Here is a 19,412-nt window from a genome sequence, read left to right as displayed (position 1 = left end):
CCCTAGGGAGGCGTTCGGGTGGCATCCTGACCAGATGCCCGAACCACCTCATCTGGCTCCTCTCGATGTGGGCTCACCACTCATAGGAGGGGCCATAGAGGTCGGGTGCATTGTGAGCTGGGCGACAGCCGAAGGCAGGGCACTTGGCGGTCCGATCCCCGGCTACAGAAGCTAGCTCTTGGGACGTGGAATGTCACCTCACTGGGGGGGAAGGAGCCTGAGCTAGGGGTTGACCGCTAAAGACGATTCAATTGCATGGCAGCAAGAGATGTCGCATACGGGCTGTGACCTGACAATATATTCTAATGTGTATAATTTTCCAATGACAAGATCCCAGAACTCTCCAAAAATAACAACTGTTGAATTCAAATGAACGAACTAAATAAAATAGATCAAGTAACCATTATTTGTTGACATTCGGTTTCAAAGCCAACGGCAGCAGCATGAAAGAGCAGCATGCGGCTCCAGACCCCCGCTCTAGCCTTTAAATAGACCCCCTTTTTAGACCAGTTGATCTGCCATTTCTTTTATTTTCTCCTATGCACCCCTCTCCCTTGTGGAGGGGAGGGGCACAGGTAAGGATGAAGTGCTGGCTGACCGCTCGCCTGTGCATCGGTTGGGGACATCTCTGCGCTGCTGACCTATGTCCTCTTGGGATGGTTTCCTGCTGGCCCCACTATGTACTGGACTCTCACTATTATGTTAGATCCCCTATGGACTGGACTCTCACTATTATGTTAGATCCACTATGGACTGGACTCTCACTATTATGTTGGATCCCCTATGGACTGGACTCTCACTATTATGTTGGATCCACTATGGACTGGACTCTCACTATTATGTTAGATCCACTATGGACTGGACTCTCACTATTATGTTAGATCCCCTATGGACTGGACTCTCACTATTATGTTAGATCCACTATGGACTGGACTCTCACTATTATGTTGGATCCCCTATGGACTGGACTCTCACTATTATGTTGCATAATATGCCTGTGCATCGGTTGGGGACATCTCTGCGCTGCTGACCTATGTCCTCTTGGGATGGTTTCCTGCTGGCCCCACTATGTACTGGACTCTCACTATTATGTTAGATCCCCTATGGACTGGACTCTCACTATTATGTTAGATCCACTATGGACTGGACTCTCACTATTATGTTGGATCCCCTATGGACTGGACTCTCACTATTATGTTAGATCCACTATGGACTGGACTCTCACTATTATGTTAGATCCACTATGGATTGAACTTTCACAATATTATGTTAGACCTAGGGCTGGGCGATATATCGATACAAACGATATATCGCGGGTTTGTCTCTGTGCGATATAGAAAATGACTATATCGTAGTATTTGAGTATATGTTCTCACACAGTTGCTTTTAGCTGCGGGCATTACACTACATGCGTTTCTCACTCCTTCTCACTGAGACGTAAAACAAAAGTCACATACTGTCGCGCGTTTAGCGTCATACGCTTTCGCCGAGCAGAGAGGTAGCAAGCATGGCTAACGTTAGCTGAGGCAGGTGGTGCAAGCAGAGCGGAGCGAGTTGAGTGACATTACAAGAGAGAGAGGGTGCGAAACTGATCACAAATGGAGGAAGAAACATTAATGCCCCAAAAAACAGCAGGGGATCCATCATCTGGCGGTGGTTTGGCTTCAAGTGGGAAGATATTCAGCAGACAACAGCAATATGCAAAGTATGCAGCAGAAGTCAATCAATCAATGTTTACTTATATAGCCCTAAATCACTAGTGTCTCAAAGGGCTGCACAAACCACTACGACATCCTCGGTAGGCCCACATAAGGGCAAGGAAAACTCACACCCAGTGGGACGTCGGTGACAATGATGACTATGAGAACCTTGGAGAGGAGGAAAGCAATGGATGTCGAGCGGGTCTAACATGATACTGTGAAAGTTCAATCCATAGTGGATCCAATACTGCCGCGAGAGTCCAGTCCAAAGCGGATCCAACACATAAAAGGTAGCAGCACTACTTATTTGTTCTTTCATTTAAAAAGTCACCCGTGAGAGAATGAAGAGTATTTAATAAATACAGTTTTGGTCAATTGACTTAGTTGTGATTTCCTTCTCTGCATGAAAGTTTAAAAGTAGCATATATGAATGCAGTATGAACAAGAATGTTTTGATGTAGACACATAGAATCATCATACCGCTGTGATTATATGCATCAAGTGTTCATTCAAGGCAAAGGAAAAATATCGAGATATATATATCGTATATCGCGATATGGCATAAAAATATCGCGATACTAATAAAATCCAATATCACCCAGCCCTAGTTAGACCCACTCGACGTCCATTGCATCCGGTCCCCGCTAGAGGTCACCCACATCTGCGGTCCTCTCCAAGGTTTCTCATAGTCATTCACATTGACATCCCACATGGTTGTGAGTTTTTCCTTGCCCTTATGTGGGCTCTGAACCGAGGATGTCATTGTGGCTTGTGCAGCCCTTTGAGACACTTGTGATTTAGGGCTATATAAATAAACATTGATTGATTGATTGAATGGTCTGATTCGAACTATCAGACATTGAACTCCTCTCCTCCCTCTGTGGGAGTTAAGTACATTTTACAACCCCCCCACTTGTACGGACCACCACCCAGACACAATATGAGTACTAACCGTGTCCCAGGATCGTAACTCTTCTGAAGGAAGCAGATGATTTACTGGCGTCCTGACAGTGTCTGGCGCTCTTTTTAAATATTATTGCTGACCTTAATTTCTACCAACAGAAACCCATCATTAATAAACTGGCACACGAGCTTCTCGTTGCGATTGAGACACCCGCAAAACAACACTTCTTCTTTGTCCAACACATACTTTGACCTTAGAATTTGAAACATCAAGGCAATGTATAATGTGTGTTTAATATTCCGTGCGGCCTTGCAACTTCGTCCAATGCCTGCAACTTCCAGGCGCATTTCGGCCAATGGAGGTCATTTTCAGCAATCGAATTTATCTCTCAGCACCGCTCAAGGTTACCAGGAAGATTTTAGGAATTGATAGCAAATCATGAAAGTTGATTCATTTAAAGTACCGTATTTCCTTGAATTGCCGCCGGGGCGCTAATTAATCTAAAACCTCTTCTCACTCCTGCGCTTACCAAAGGCATGCGGTAAAAGTAAGCATGCACTAATTATTTTAAAACCTCTTCTCACTCTGGCACTTACCAAAGGCATGCAGTAAACATTTGAGTGTGATGTAAGCTTGGACCTTAAATCCTACTGAATAGCTCTGAATCTTCTTCCCTTTATGCGATTTCAAATTACCAGTATTGAAATCAGCCTCCTCCATTTTGAAAACGATGACAGGGGAAGTGTCACTCATGACGTCACAAGTTTGACCAGGCGGTAATAATAAATGTGCTAATTATTTTGCGAAGAGAGTTTGACCCGGCAGTAATTCAAGGCAGGCGCATACTATATGCCCTGCGGCAATTCAAGGAAATACGGTATTTGAAAAAAAACATGCCTCAAAATATTGCAACTTTTCTGAAAAAGCTGCTGAGAATTCAGGCATTTTAGGTTGCGACAATCACAAGAAAAAAGGCTTGCAAAATCCTGGGGGGACTGATTCAATCATAACCTATTTGTAGGAATATATCCCCATTAGCTGTGCTTGGGAGAAAAAAAAGAAAGCCATAAAAAAATAACAATACATTTTACTGACCGTCGACTATGGGGAAAATTGAACAAAACAGATCCTTCATCTTCCGCTTATCCGAGGTCGGGTCACGGGGGAAGCAGCCTAAGCAAAGAAGCCCAGACTTCCCTCTCCCCTGCCACTTCGTCCAGCTCCTCCCGGGGGATCCGGAGGTAGAGCTTCAGTCGTCTCCGTTGTCGTATTTTACACTTTATAATGCGCCACAAATTTTCGATGGGACACAGGTCTGGACTGCAGGCGGGCCAGGAATGTACCCGCACTTCTTTTTTTTACAAAGCCACGCTGTTGTAACACAAGCTGAATGTGGCTTGGCATTGTCTTGCTGAAATAAGCAGGGGCGTCCAATGGTGCCTTTACAGATGTGTAAGTTACCCATGCCGTGGGCACTAATGCACCCCCATACCATCACAGATGTTGGCTTTTGAACTTTGCGTCGATAACAGTCTGGATAGTTGGCTTCTCCTTTGGTCCGGATGACACAATGTCGAATATTTCCAAAAACAATTTGAAATATGGACTCATCAGACCACACAACACTTTTCCACTTTGCCTCAGTCCATCTTAGATGATCTCGGGCCCAGAGAAGCCGGCTGCGTTTCTGGATGTTGTTGATAAATGGCTTTCGCTTTGCATAGTAGAGCTTTAACTTGCACTTAATGATGTAGCAACCAACTGTATTCAGTTACAGTGGTTTTCTGAAGTGTTCCTGAGCCCATGTGGTGATATCCTTTAGAGATTGATGTCGGTTTTTGATACAGTGCCGTCTGAGGGATCGAAGGTCATGGTCATTCAATGTTGGTTTCCGGCCATGACTTTTACGTGGAGTGATTTCTCCAGATTCTCTGAACCTTTTAATGATATTATGGACCGTAGATGTTGAAATCCCTAAATTTTTTTCAATTGCACTTTGAGAAACGTTGTTCTTAAACTGTTTGACTATTTGCTCACGCAGTTGTGGACAAAGGGGTGTACCTCGCCCCATCCTTTCTTGTGAAAGACTGAGCATTTTTTGGGGAAGCTGTTTTTATACCCAATCATGGCACCCACCTGTTCCCAATTAGCTTGCACACCTGTGGGATGTTCCAAATTAGTGTTTGACGAGCTTTCCTCAACTTTATCAGTATTTATTGCCACCTTTCCCAACTTCTTTGTCACGTGTTGCTGGCATCTAATTCCAAAGTTAATTATTATTTGCAAAAAAATGTTTATCAGTTTGAACATCAAATATGTTGTCTTTGTAGCATATTCAACTGAATATGGGTTGAAAAGGATTTGCAAATCATTGTATTCTGTTTATATTTACATCTAACACAATTTCCCAACTCATATGGAAACGGGGTTTGTAGATTGACCGGTAAATTGAGAGCTTTGCCTTCCGGCTCAGCTTTCTTCATCACAATGGATCGATACAGCGTCCCCATTACTGAAGACGCCGCACCGATCCGCCTGTGGACCTCACGATCCAATCTTCCCTCACTCGTGAACAAGACCTTGAGGTACTTGAACTCCTCCACTTGGGGCAAGATCTCCTCCCCAACCCGGAGCTGGCACTCCACCCTTTTCCGGGCGAGAACTAAGGACTCGGACTTGGAGGTGCTGATTCCCATCCCAGTCGCTTCACACTCTGCTCGAACTGATCTAATTAGAGCTGACGAACCAGATTTGACTGAAAATCCTTTGATGAAAAGAACTCTATTAATTGCTTGGATTTTACAGAAAAGTTCACAAAAAGAGGTGTTTGTAAATCGAGGATCAACTGTATTTTATTCATATTGAAATTTGTGTTTTAAATCTGTGGTGGTTGGACCATAACCATGTTTGGTGCTGAAGAAAGTGGACCATGGCTGGGTTTTTGATGGTTAAACCAAGCCAAGATAAAGACTGCTTGGTCTAAAACAGGGGTAGGGAACCTATGGCTCGCGAGCCAGATGTGGCTCTTTTGATGACTGCATCTGGCTCTCAGATAAATCTGAGCTGACACTGCTTAACACAGTAAGTAATGACTACTTCCACTTGTAATTAAAGTTTTAAAATTAACGTTCAAAATATAAAACATGCTCATGCATTTGAATCCATCCATCCTTTTTCTACCGCACTAGTTGAAGAAGTTGCATTAAGTGAAAGAAGTGATTTATTTATTTATTAGTTAGTTTAGGGCTTGCCCTCCTGGGGGTTCTTCAGACCACCAAGCACCGACATGACAGCCTGTTTCAGGGTTACTATATTATTTTTCAATAAGTCTCTCAATTGCTTTCCAGCAATTATCTTTTTCTCTTTCGTTCTCGCTCGTACTCTGGCTCCAGCTCCAACCCTGTCTCTACTCCTGGCTGCTGCTTATAACAGAGCGACAGGTGATTAGATAACAAGGCCCAGGTGGGCCGTCCACGCACCTGTCGCTGATTTCGAGGCCGGTCCTGGCAACACCCCGCTTCGCTGCAGGCCCGCAGGCCACGCCCCCTCCACAGTTAGCTTCAGAATACCAATGTTATTACAAAGAATAAGAGACCTATTATACTCTAGAAATGTTGGCCTTAATTAAAAATGCACAGTTTTAGTTGTGTTCAGTGTTAAAAATATATTATATGGCTCTTACGGAAATACATTCTAAAATATTTGGCTTCTTGGCTCTCTCAGCCAAAAAGGTTCCCGACCCCTGGTTTTAAGGCTTGCCCTCCTGGGGGTTCTTCAGACCAACTTGAAAGCCTGTTTCAGGGTTACAATATATATATTTTTTCAATAAGTCTCTCAGTTGCTTTCCAGCAATTGTCTTTTACCCTTTTGTTCTCGTTCTGGCTCCAGCCCCAACCCTGTCTCTCCTCCTGGCTGCTTCTTCTAAACAGAGCGACGGGTGATTAGATAACAAGGTCCTGGTGGACCTTCTACGCACCTGTTGCTGATTTCGAGGCCGGTCCTGGCACACCCCGCTTCGCTGCAGGCCCGCAGGCCACGCTCCCTCCACAGTTAGCTTCAGAATAACAATGTTATTTCAAAGAATAAGAAACCTATTATACTCTAGAAATGGTGGTCTTACTTAAAAATGCACACGTTTAGTTGTGTTCAGTGCTAGACTTTTGACAAGAACAAGAAAGTTTGATCATATTACGCCTATATTGGCTCACCTGCACTGGCTTCCTGTGCACTTAAGATGTGACTTTAAGGTTTTACTAATTACGTATAAAATAATACACGGTCTAGCTCCAGCCTATCTTGCCGATTGTATTGTACCATATGTCCCGGCAAGAAATCTGCGTTCAAAAGACTCCGGCTTATTAGTGATTCCTAGAGCCCAAAAAAAGTCTGCGGGCTATAGAGCGTTTTCCGTTCGGGCTCCAGTACTCTGGAATGCCCTCCCGGTAACAGTTCGAGATGCTACCTCAGTAGTAGCATTTAAGTCTCACCTTAAAACTGATCTGTATACTCTAGCCTTTAAATAGACCTCCTTTTTAGACCAGTTGATCTGCCGCTTCTTTTCTTTCTCCTATGTCCCCCCCTCCCTTGTGTAGGGGGTCCGGTCCGATGACCATGGATGAAGTACTGGCTGTCCAGAGTCGAGACCCAGGATGGACCGCTCCCCTGTATCGATTGGGGACATCTCTACGCTGCTGATCCGCCTCCGCTTGAGATGGTCTCCTGTGGACGGGACTCTCGCTGCTGTCTTGGATCCGCTTTGAACTGAACTCTCGCGGCTGTGTTGGGGCCACTATGGATTGAACTTCCACAGTATCATGTTGGACCCGCTCGACATTCATTGCTTTCGGTCCCCTAGAGGGGGGGGGTTGCCCATATCTGAGGTCCTCTCCAAGGTTTCTCATAGTCAGCATTTTCACTGGCGTCCCACTGGATGTGAATTCTCCCTGCCCACTGGGTGTGAGTTTTCCTTGCCCTTTTGTGGGTTCTTCCGAGGATGTTGTAGTCGTTATGATTTGTGCAGTCCTTTGAGACATTTGTGATTTGGGGCTATATAAATAAACATTGATTGATTGATTGATTGATTGTTGAAAAAAATATTATATGGCTCTCACGGAAATACTTTTTAAAATATTTGGATTCTTGGCTCTCTCAGCCAAAAAGGTTCCCGACCCCTGGTCTAAACCCTGAACTAGAGAAATAAGTCAATTGTTGCTGTTACAGGTGAAAATGTCATTCTAACTTCCGTTGTGATTGTTTCCCTAAAGGGTCCTGGGTCCTGCCTTGACATTCAGAGTCGGCCACAACCCTGAGAATGTGACAACGGCAGATCTGGTGCAGATTGCAGGTAGGAGCAGCTGTTCAGTTCCTCCAATTGTCAGGTCAATTCACTGCTCCGTCACTTCTGCGCTCGAGTGATCGAGAACACAGCTGGTCCTCTTGTACACACCAACTGAACTTAAAGGGCCCTCTGATGCTGACAACAGTGGCACTTATTTCATAGATCTGGACCTAAAAAGAACATGTCTACAGGTAAAATAAAGGATACCGTAGTGACTTTAGTAGACTTAGTTTCAGCAGATTTTGGAACACCCAGTTTTACATCCAAAATATGGGCGGCCGTGCATCAACTTGCTGAGATCATTCGACAGATAACCGCAGGCAATTTCATATTGGATACAGTAGTACGTGTCAGGTTCAAAAACTGATGACATCTATTAAACAAGACAAGAAGCAAGGAATCAAACAGAGACAGAATTACATTTTTGCTCAATGAGGAGAGACGCGTACACCTGTACCCTTGTACCAGGGGTAGGGAACCTGTGGCTTTTTTGATGACTGCTTCTGGCTCTCAGATAAATCTTAGCTGACATTGCTTAATACGATAAGTAATGAATAATTCCGCTGGTAATCACGATGTTAAGAAAAACATTCAAAATATATATGCATTTTAATCCATCCATCCGTTTTCTACTGCACCTGTTCAAGAAATAACAATTTTATTAAAAAGAATTATCAATCAATCAATCAATGTTTACTTATATAGCCCTAAATCACTAGTGTCTCAAAGGGTTGCACAAACCACCACAACATCCTCGGTAGGCCCACATAAGGGCAAGGAAAACTCACACCCAGTGGGACGTCGGTGACAATAATGACCCAGTGGGACGTCGGTGACAATGATGACTATGAGAACCTTGGAGAGGAGGAAAGCAATGGATGTCGAGCGGGTCTAACATGATACTGTGAAAGTTCAATCCATAATGGATCCAACACAGTCGCGAGAGTCCAGTCCAAAGCGGATCCAACACAGCAGCGAGAGTCCCGTTCACAGCGGAGCCAGCAGGAAACCATCCCAAGCGGAGGCGGATCTGCAGCGCAGAGATGTCCCCAGCCGATACACAGGCAAGCAGTACATGGCCACCGGATCGGACCGGACCCCCTCCACAAGGGAGAGTGGGACATAGAAGAAAAAGAAAAGAAACGGCAGATCAACTGGTCTAAAAAGGGAGTCTATTTAAAGGCTAGAGTATACAAATGAGTTTTAAGGTGAGACTTAAATGCTTCTACTGAGGTGGCATCTCGAACTGAATTAGACTTATTATACTGTAAAAATGGTAGTCTTACTTAAAAAAAATGCACGCATTTAGTTGTATTCACTGTTAAAAATATGATATGGCTTTCACGGAAATACATTTTAAAATATTTGGCTTTCATAGCTCACCCCGCCAAAAAGGTTCCTGACCCCTGCCTTGTACAGTGTTCCATACTCTGACGAAAGATTGTACGCCTCCTCTTTTCCTGATTAAATGGCAACAGCTGTTTCTAAGGGAGGGGGGGTGGTAAATAGCCATCGCCTTTGTTACAAAACAGTTCAAAGAAAATGTCGTAAAACAGTTCAGAGAAGAGGTCGCCTGGAGGGGAGTCTGGTCCTGCTTCTTTTCCGCTTTGTAGTTCTCGAGTCAAGACACAATCATTCTGTGGGTTACAACACATCAAAGAAACGGAACACCTTCATGTTGCTTCCCATCCAAGTACGTGTTTTAGTAGCATCTTCATCCCGAATTGTTTATATTTTTGAGACGAGAAGCAAGGAATCAACCAGACAGAATTAATTTTATGCTCAATGAGGAGAAACGCGTACACCTGTACCCTTGTACAGTGTTCCACTATCTAACGAAAGATTGTGCGCCTCCTCTTTTATTTGGACTTTCCTTGATTACTTGGCAACAGCTGTTTCTAAGGGAGCGGGGGGGTCGTAAACAGCCATCGCCTTTGTTACAAAACAGGTTAGAGAAAAAATCGCCTGGAGGGGAGTGTAGTCCTGCTTCCTCTTCACTTTGTAGTTCTCGGGTCAAGACAAAGTCTTTCTGTGGATTACAATCCATCCAAGAAACGGAACACCTTCATGCTGCTTCCCATCCTACACATTGGAATTTTACAAGCTTTCTTGTTGGTAGGATCAAAGACAGCTTTTGTCCTCTGGCCGGGAACTCATGGCAACACAAAGTTTTTTGCGATAACTTAGATACAATTATTCCGACAGTACGTGTTTTAGTAGCATCTCCATCCCGAATTGTTTATATTTTTGAGACGAGAAGCAAGGAATCAAACAGACAGAATTAATTTTATGCTCAATGAGGAGAAACGCGTACACCTGTACCCTTGTACAGTGTTCCACACTCTGACAAAAGATTGTGCGCCTCCTCTTTTATTTGGACTTTCCCTGATTACTTGGAAACAGCTGTTTCTAAGGGAGGGGGGTCGTAAACAGCCATCGCCTTTGTTACAAAACAGGTTAAAGAAAAAATCGCCTGGAGGGGAGTGTAGTCCTGCTTCCTCTTCACTTTGTAGTTCTCGGGTCAAGACAAAGTCTCTCTGTGGATTACAATCCATCCAAGAAACGGAACACCTTCATGTTGCTTCCCATCCTACACATTGGAATTTTACAAGCTTTCTTGTTGGTAGGATCACATACAGCTTTTGTCCTCTGGCCGGGAACTCATGGCAACACAAAGTTCTGCGATAACTTAGATCCAATTACTCCGACAATACGTGTTTTAGTAGCATCTTCATCCTGAATTGTTTATATTTTTGAGACGAGAAGCAAGGAATCAAACAGACAGAATTAATTTTTGCTCAATGAGGAGAAACATGTACACCTGTACCCTTGTACAGTGTTGTCATTGCCCCCACCTGTTCCCAATTATATTTACATTAACACACTTTCCGCCCCACGCTGAGATGACTACCGTGCGGTGAAAGAGCGCCATCACGCCCAACGTTGTCCGTTTTTCCTCAAAATCTCCTCTTCCTCTTCCTGTGTCCGCCCGTGCCGTAAGGACTTTGATGGGATGGCGTGCAGAGAGCGCTAATGAAAGGCGTGAGCGGGGCTGAAATGTCAACTCAAATGTTAAGTCAACACGATGGTCCGCCTGACCCGTGTTGATGAATTATGAATAGCAGCCCACCTGAATGGCGATGAGCAAGCGTGTGCATCAGACTCGTTTTCCGGTTTTAATTGGTGCTCTTTATTCACAACGCATCTGAAGCCTAATAGAGAATGAAATATTCAATGAAACTCCGGTCTTTAAGGCAATATTCGTGCCCACGCTGACTTTAGATCAGGGGTCACCAACACGGTGCCCGCGGGCACCAGGTAGCCCGTAAGGACCAGATGAGTCGCCCGCTGGCCTGTTCTAAAAATAGCTCAAATAGCAGCACTTACCAGTGAGCTGCCTCTATTTTTTAAATTGTATTTATTTACTAGCAAGCTGGTCTCGCTTTGTTCGACATTTTTAATTCCTAAAGAGAGAAAACTCAAATAGAATTTGAAAATCCAAGAAAATATTTTAAAGACTTGGTCTTCACTTGTTTAAATAAATTCATTTATTTTTTTTTTACTTTGCTTTTCATAACTTTCAGAAAGACAATTTTAGAGTAAAATTACAATCTTAAAAATTATTCTAGGATTTTTAAACACATTTAGCTTTTTTACCTTTTAAATTCCTTCCTCTTCTTTCCTGACAATTTAAATCAATGTTAAAGTATTTTTTTTTATTGTAAAGAATAATAAGTACATTTTAATTTAATTCTTCATTTTAGCTTCTGTTTTTTCAACGAATAATATTTGTGAAATATTTCTTCAAACTTATGATTAAAATAAAAAAAGATATTCTGGCAAATCTAGAAAATCTGTAGAATCAAATTTAAAATCTTATTTCAAAGTCTTTTCAATTTCTTTTAAAATTTTTGTCCTGGAAAATCTAGAAAAAATAATGATTTGTCTTTGTTAGAAATATAGCTTGGTCCAATTTGTTATATATTCTAACAAAATGCAGATTGGATTTTAACCTATTTAAGACATGTCATCAAAATTCTAAAATTAATCTTAATCAGGAAAAATGACTAATGATGTTCCATAAATTCTTTTTTGAATTTTTTCAAAAAGATTCATATTGGCTAATTCTTCTCCATTTTTTTCAGTTGAATTTTGAATTTTAAAGAGTCGAAATTGAAGATAAACTGTTTCAAATTTTATTTTAATTTTTTTCGTGTTTTCTCCTCTTTTAAACCGTTCAATTAAATGTTTTTTTCATCATTTATCCTCTACAGAAAAACTTCCGTAAAGGAAAAAAAATGTACGACAGAATTACAGACAGAAATACCCATATTTTTATATATACACATATATATAGATTTATTTATCAAAGGTAAATTGAGCAAATTGGCTTTTTCTGGCAATTTATTTGAGTGTGTATCAAACTGGTAGCCCTTCGCATTAATCAGTACCCAAGAAGTAGCTCTTGCTTTCAAAAAGGTTGGTGACCCCTGCCTTAGATCAAGCGCTTCGTTTCCTGTCTACCCTGCTGCCCCCTCCTTTTATTTCCGCCACCGTGTGAAGTGGAATGGACGCCCAACCCTCCGATAATGGAAATAATGCAAAGTGAACGCGCAGCTCGGTTTCTGACGCCGCCACAATATGGCGAGGAACGGTGAGGCTTGTGTTGTTGTTGAAGTCGCTAAAGCGGGGTTGTGGTGCAAATGGTGTCGGAGGTGGAACCTGGAAGCGAAAGTGACGCCCACATGCCGCGGCCACCTGGGTACTCCCGGCTGACCTTTGCCTTCCGTGTGACTGTGCATAAATGACGTGGCCTCCTAATGAACTCATCACAACCCCTGCTGCATTCTGGGCTCAACCTACTGCTGGGAGCCCGCACAGCATGCCTTATAGCATTCATGGAAGGAGACAGCATTTCTGTATAGCATTAAAGGGGAACATTATCACCAGACCTATGTAAGCGTCAATATATACCTTGATGGTGCAGAAAAAAGACCATATATTTTTTTAACCGATTTCCGAACTCTAAATGGGTGAATTTTGGTGAATTAAACGCCTTTCTGATTATCGCTCTTTTTGCGATGACGTCAGAACGTGACGTCGTCGAGGTAATACAGTCGCCATTTTCATTTTCAACACATTACAAATACCGGGTCTCAGCTCTGTTATTTTCCGTTTTTTCGACTATTTTTTGGAACTTTGGAGACATCATGCCCCGTCTGTGTGTTGTCGGAGGGTGTAACAACACTAACAGGGAGGGATTCAAGTTGCACCGAAGATGCGAAAGTGTCTTCCGCCAGACCCCCATTGAATGTGCCAAAGTGTCTCCACATTTTACCGGCGATGACAGACATGGCACAGAGATGTATGGATAACCTGCAGATGCATTTGCAACGATAAAGTCAACAAAATCACAAAGGTGAGTTTTGTTGTTGACTTATAAGCTAATCAGACATATTGGGTTGCTGCGTGACTGCCAGCTAACCGATGTTAACATGCTACGCTATTTGATGCTAACATGCTATTTACCGCCGGTGCTAAAGCAGACATGGCACAGAGATGTATGGATAACCTGCAGATGCATTTGCAACGATAAAGTCAACGAAATCACAAAGGTGAGTTTTGTTGATGTTGACTGCCAGCTAATCGATGCTAACATGCTACACTAATCGATGCTAACATGCTATTTACCGGCGGTGCTAAAGCAGACATGGCACAGAGATGTATGGATAACCTGCAGATGCATTTGCAACTATATTCCGTTTCCTTCCACCCACATTTAATGCAAAAAAACACTTAACAATTGAAGGATTTAAGTTGCTCCAGTGTCACAAGATGCGAAAGTCCTGATCGTTTGGTCCGCACATTTCACCGGCGATGCTAACGCAGTTATTCGGCCATGCTATGGCTATGAATAGCGTCAACAGCTATTCGCTCAATAGCTTCAGTTTCTTCTTCAATACTTTCATACTCCAACCATCCGTTTCAATACATGCGTAATCTGTTAAATCACTTAAGTTCTTGAATTCCGAGTCTGAACCCAAGCCAATGTCGCTATATCTTCATGTGCTATTCGCAGTTGTTTGTTCACATTGGCAGCACTGTATGACGTCACAGGGAAATGGATAGTGGCTTCGCAAATAGCGAAAATCAAGCACTTTAAAGCTTTTTTTAGGGATATTCGGGGACCGGTAAAATTTTGAAAAAAAATTCAAAAAATACAACAAGCCACTGGGAACTGATTTTTGTTTTTAACCCTTTTGAAATTGTGATAATGTTCCCCTTTAAAGGCCAACTGAAACCCACTATTACCGACCACGCAGTCTGATAGTTTACATATCAATGATGAAATATTACCATTGCAACACATGCCAAACACTTTTTAGTTTACTAAATTGCAATTTTAAATTTCCCGGGACTTTTTTCTTGAAAACGTCGCGTAACGATGACGTGTACGCTTGACGTCACGGGCTGTTATGAATATGAGCGCTGCACACACACACACAGCTAAAAGTCGTCTGCTTCAACGGCATAATTACACAGTATTTTGGAGATCTGTGTTGCTGAATCTTTTGCAATTTGTTCAATTAATATTGGAGAAGTCAAAGTAGAAAAACGGAGTTGGGAAACTTTAGCCTTTAGCCACACAAACACACGGTGATTCCTTGCTTAAAATTCACAGAGGTGAAACTTTAGTATGGATCACAGCGGACATGGATCCTTACTACATGTCAACCAGCAGGTTTCGGTGAGAAAATTGTGGTTAAAAAGTCGCCTCTTACCGAATATCAGCTGAGCTTGCGCCTCCCGTACAGCTGCCGTCGACTTCCCCGAGACACTGCGTGTCAACACCCGGCCGTGGACGTACACTTCCGACTATCAGGTACTGTTAAACTCACTAAAACACTAGCAACACAATAGAAAGATAAGGGATTTCCCAGAATTATCCTAGTAAATGTGTTTAAAAACATATGAATCCGTCTCAATGCAACACGATTGATTAACTTGTTTTTTTGTTTTTTTTTCTAGTCCGTCGCTATCAATATCCTCAAACACGAATCTTTCATCCTCGCTCAAATTAATGGGGAAATTGTCGTTTTCTCGGTCTGAATAGCTCTTTTTGTTGGAGGCTCCCATTAAAATCAATGTGAATATATGAGGAGCCATCAACATGTGACGTCATCATCTGCGACTTCCGGTTGCGAACTTTATCGTGGATGTTCTCTACGAAATCCTTTCAGCAAAAATATGGCAATATCGCGAAATGATCAAGTATGACACATAGAATGGACCTGCTATCCCCGTTTAAATAAGAAAATCACATTTCAGTAGGCCTTTAAAGCTACACTAAACGGCATTCTCATTCCGACATTATAACATTATTATCAGGGCTGTCAATGCTAACACTTTAACTCATGCAATTAATCCAGTGTTTTTCAACCATTGTGCCGCGGCAGACCAGTGTGCCGTGAGATACAGTCTGGTGTGCCGTGGGAGATTTTGTAATTTCACCTATTTTGGGTAAAAAATATTTTTTGCAAACCCTTAATTATAGTATGCTAATGATTTGTTGTTGTTGAGTGGTTGGTCGTTGCTGTCTCGAGCTCGGCAGAATAACCGTGTAATACTTTTTCATATGGCAGCATTGCTTTGTAGATGTCAGAAACAGCGGGAGGCAGTGTGCAGGTAAAAAGGTATTTAATGCTTAAACCAAAAATAAACAAAAGGCAAGTGCCCCTATGAAAAGGGATTGGAGCTTAAGGAAGGCTATGCAGAACAAAACTAAAATTGAACTGGCTACTAAGTAAACAATAACAGAATGCTGGACGACAGCAAAGACTTACTGTGGAGCAAAGATGGCGTCCACAATGTACATCCGAACATGACATGACAATCGACAATATCCCCACGAAGAAGCATTACAAACTAAGTAAATACGGGAAATATTGCTCAAGGGAAGACATGAAACTGCTACAGGAAAATACCAAAAAAAGAGAAAAAGCCACCAAAAAAAGAGCGCAAGACAAGACGTAAAACAGTACACACAGGAAAACAGCAAAAAAGTCAGAATAAGTCAGGGTGTGATGTGAAAGGTGGTGACAGTACACCTACTTTGGGACAAGAGCTATATTGATGCATGCTTGGTTATGCTTTAAAGCAGGGGTAGGGAACCTATGGCTCGGGAGCCAGATGTGGCTCTTTTGATCTGAGCTGACACTGCTTGACACAATAAGTAATGAATAATTCCACTTGTAATCAAAGTGTTAAAAATAACGTGCAAAATATAAAACATGCTCATGCATTTAAATCCATCCATCCATTTTTCTACCGCACTTGTTCAAGAAGTTGCATTAAGGGTAAGAAGTGATTTATTTATTATTGATTAGTTTGGAGTTTGCCCTCCCGGGGGTTCTTCAGACCCCCAAGCACCGACATGAGAGCCTGTTTCAGGGTTGCAATATTTTTTATTTTTCAATAAGTCTCTCTGTTGCTTTCCAGCAATTGTGTTTTTCTCTTTTGTTCTCCTTCGCACTCTGGCTCCAGCCCCAACCGCCGTCTCTCCTCCTGGCTGCTGCTTATAACAGAGCGACAGGTGATTAGATAACAAGGCCCAGGTGGGCCGTCCACGCACCTGTCGCTGATTTCGAGGCTGGTCCTGACACACCCTGCTTCGCTGCAGGCCACGCCCCCTCCACAGTTAGCTTCAGAATAACAATGTGATTACAAATAATAAAAGAGCTATTATACTCTAGAAATGTTGGTCTTACTTAAAAATGCACACGTTTAGTTGTGTTCAGTGTTAAATAAATATATTATATGGCTCTTATGGAAATACATTTAAAATATTTGGATTCTTGGCTCTCTCAGCCAAAAAGGTTCCCGACCCCTGCTTTAAAGTCATATCTAACAATAGCGACAACGACTTTTTACCGTCAACCAAGTTTCGTTTTTTAATGATTTCTGCTGGTGGTGTGCCTCCGCATTTTTTCATCGCAAAAAATGTGTCTCGGCTCAAAAAAGATTGAAAAACACTGGATTAATCAATATCATATTAATCACGTATAAATGCAGATTAATCGCCCATTTCCCTATCTACTCGGTGGCCTAGTGGTTAGAGGGTCCGCCCTGAGATCGGTAGGTTGTGAGTTGAAAAACCGGGCGAGTCATACCAAGGACTATAAAAATGGGAGCCATTACCTCCCCGCTTGGCACTCAGCATCAAGGGTTGAAATTGGGGGTTAAATCACCAAAAATGATTCCCGGGCGCGGCCACTGCTGCTGCTCACTGCTCCCCTCACCTCCCAGGGGGGGATCAAGGGTGATGGATCAAATGCAGAGAATAATTTCCCCACATCTAGTGTGTGTGTGTGACAATCATTTGGTGGTAGCGGGGGTGTATATTGTAGCGTCCCGGAAGTGCTGCAAGGGGTTCTGGGTATTTGTTCTGTTGTGTTTATGTTGTGTTACGGTGCGGATGTTCTCCCAAAATGTGTTTGTCATTTTTGTTTGGTGTGGGAACACAGCGTGGCGCATATTTGTAACGGTGTTAAAGTTGTTTATACGGCCACCCTCAGTGTGACTTGTATGGCTGATGACCAAGTACGCCTTTCAGTCACTGTTGTGTCTGCATGGCTGTTGACCAAGTATGTATTATATTCACTTGTGTGTCTCCAAAAGCCGCATATATTATGTTACTGGGCCGACACGCTGTTTGCATGGATGCAAAGCGGACGTGACGACAGGTTATATTCTTGTCTGGGTGGAAATTGGGAGAATGGTTGACCCGGGAGATTTTCTGGAGGGCCACTGAAATTCGGGAGTCTCCCGGAAAAATCGGGAAGGTTGGCGAGTATAGCCCCAAGACACATTTTTTTCTCTAAATGTGGTCCCTCTGAGTCAAAATAATAAGCTCTTCCGAGTCAATCACTTTCACAATCACAGTCCATTTGGTTATGGTTTAAGTTGATTTCAAACATGCTATACAGTGCTGATCTTGTTTTTAATTTAGTACCTCAACATACTTAATTTAGAGTTTTTTGGGCACTAGGGGAACGTAAAAGGGTCAGGGTTAGGGTTAATAATAAGCAAATATTCTGAGGTTATTGAGGGAAGACTCTTAGTTACTGGTTGTATTGTCTTACTGGTTGTATAATAAGGTAATTCAGAATAAGGCATTAATAAGTACTTCTTAATGACTACTCAAGAGCAAATATGTTGCTAATTTGCATGTTAATAAGCAACTAATTAATGGTGAATATGTGTTTCCCATACTAAAGTGTTACCGAAATTTTTTTTTACATTTGCCATTATTTTGTCAACGCTTGCTAAACGCTTGTTGTATTTCAATCTACTTTGTATGTTGTGGGAACGGCGTGGTGGGGTTGGGGAACCGGAGGGTTCCTGGTTCGATCCCCACCTTCTACCAACCTCGTCACGTCCTTTGTGTCCTTGAGCAAGGCACTTCGCCCTTGCTCCTGATGGGTCGTGGTTAGGGCCTTGCATGGCAATGTGGAAGTAGTGTCAAAGCGCTTTGAGTACCTTGAAGGTAGAAAAGCGCTATACAAGTATAATCCATTTACCATAACTTACTAGCTCAATTGGTTCTATAAACCAAGCTCCAGAGGTGGGTAGTAACGCGCTACATTTACTCCGTTACATCTACTTGAGTAACTTTTGGGATAAATTGTGCTTCCAAGAGTAGTTTTTATGCAACATACTCTTACTTGAGTATATTTATAGAGAAGAAACGCTACTTTTACTCCGCTCCATTTATCAGCAATCAGGTCGCTACTTGGCATAGCTCGGTTTGTAGAGTGGCCGTGCCAGCAACTTTAGGGTTGCAGGTTCGATTCCCGCTTGTGCCATCCTAGTCACTGCCGTTGTGTCCTTGGGCAAGACACTTTACCTACCTGCTCCCAGTGCCACCCACACTGGTTTAAATGTAACTTACATATTGGGTGTCACTACGTAAAGCGCTTTGAGTCACTTGAGAAAAGCGCTATATAAATATAATTCACTTCACTTCACTTTTTTATCGATCTGTTAATGTACGCTTTGTTTGTTTTGACTTTGTCAGACACGCATTCAAAGTAGGATCTACGCATGCCTGCGTTTCACCAATCACATGCAGTCACTGGTAAAGTTGGACCAATCAAACAGAGCCAGGTGGTCACGTGACCGTCACACGTAGAACCCGACATGTTGAAAAACTTATTGGGGTGTTACCATTTAGTGGTCAGCTGTACGGAATATGCACTGTACTGTGCAATCTAATAATAAAAGTTTCAATCAATCAATCAAAAGTGTAAAGGAAAAAAGACATCTTCTTTTTTAACTGTACTTCCCGTCAAAAGCCTAAAGTCTGATCGCACAGTTCCTGTCTTCACAATAAAAGTGCCGCTCCATCGCGCCTGCGCTAACAAAATAAGAGTCTCCGAAAGCCAGCCAAACAAACTAGCAAGCTACGGAG

General features: G+C 42.6%; 1 protein-coding gene across 2 annotated transcripts in view; it reads left to right on the top strand.

Moving 5' to 3' along the window:
- Window positions 1-19,412, top strand: part of ptprn2 (protein tyrosine phosphatase receptor type N2) — a 437,308-nt gene that overhangs the window by 75,581 nt on the left and 342,315 nt on the right. For both annotated transcript variants that reach the window (XM_061922231.1, XM_061922232.1), the window contains exon 10: window positions 7,869-7,948. In XM_061922231.1, coding sequence (XP_061778215.1) covers window positions 7,869-7,948 — 80 coding nt within the window. The remainder of the gene's footprint in view (window positions 1-7,868; window positions 7,949-19,412) is intronic.

This window comes from Nerophis ophidion, linkage group LG15 (genome assembly GCF_033978795.1).
Source record: "Nerophis ophidion isolate RoL-2023_Sa linkage group LG15, RoL_Noph_v1.0, whole genome shotgun sequence".
In the NCBI taxonomy this organism is placed as follows: Eukaryota; Metazoa; Chordata; class Actinopteri; order Syngnathiformes; family Syngnathidae; genus Nerophis; species Nerophis ophidion.
This window is presented reverse-complemented; position numbering and strand designations above follow the sequence as displayed.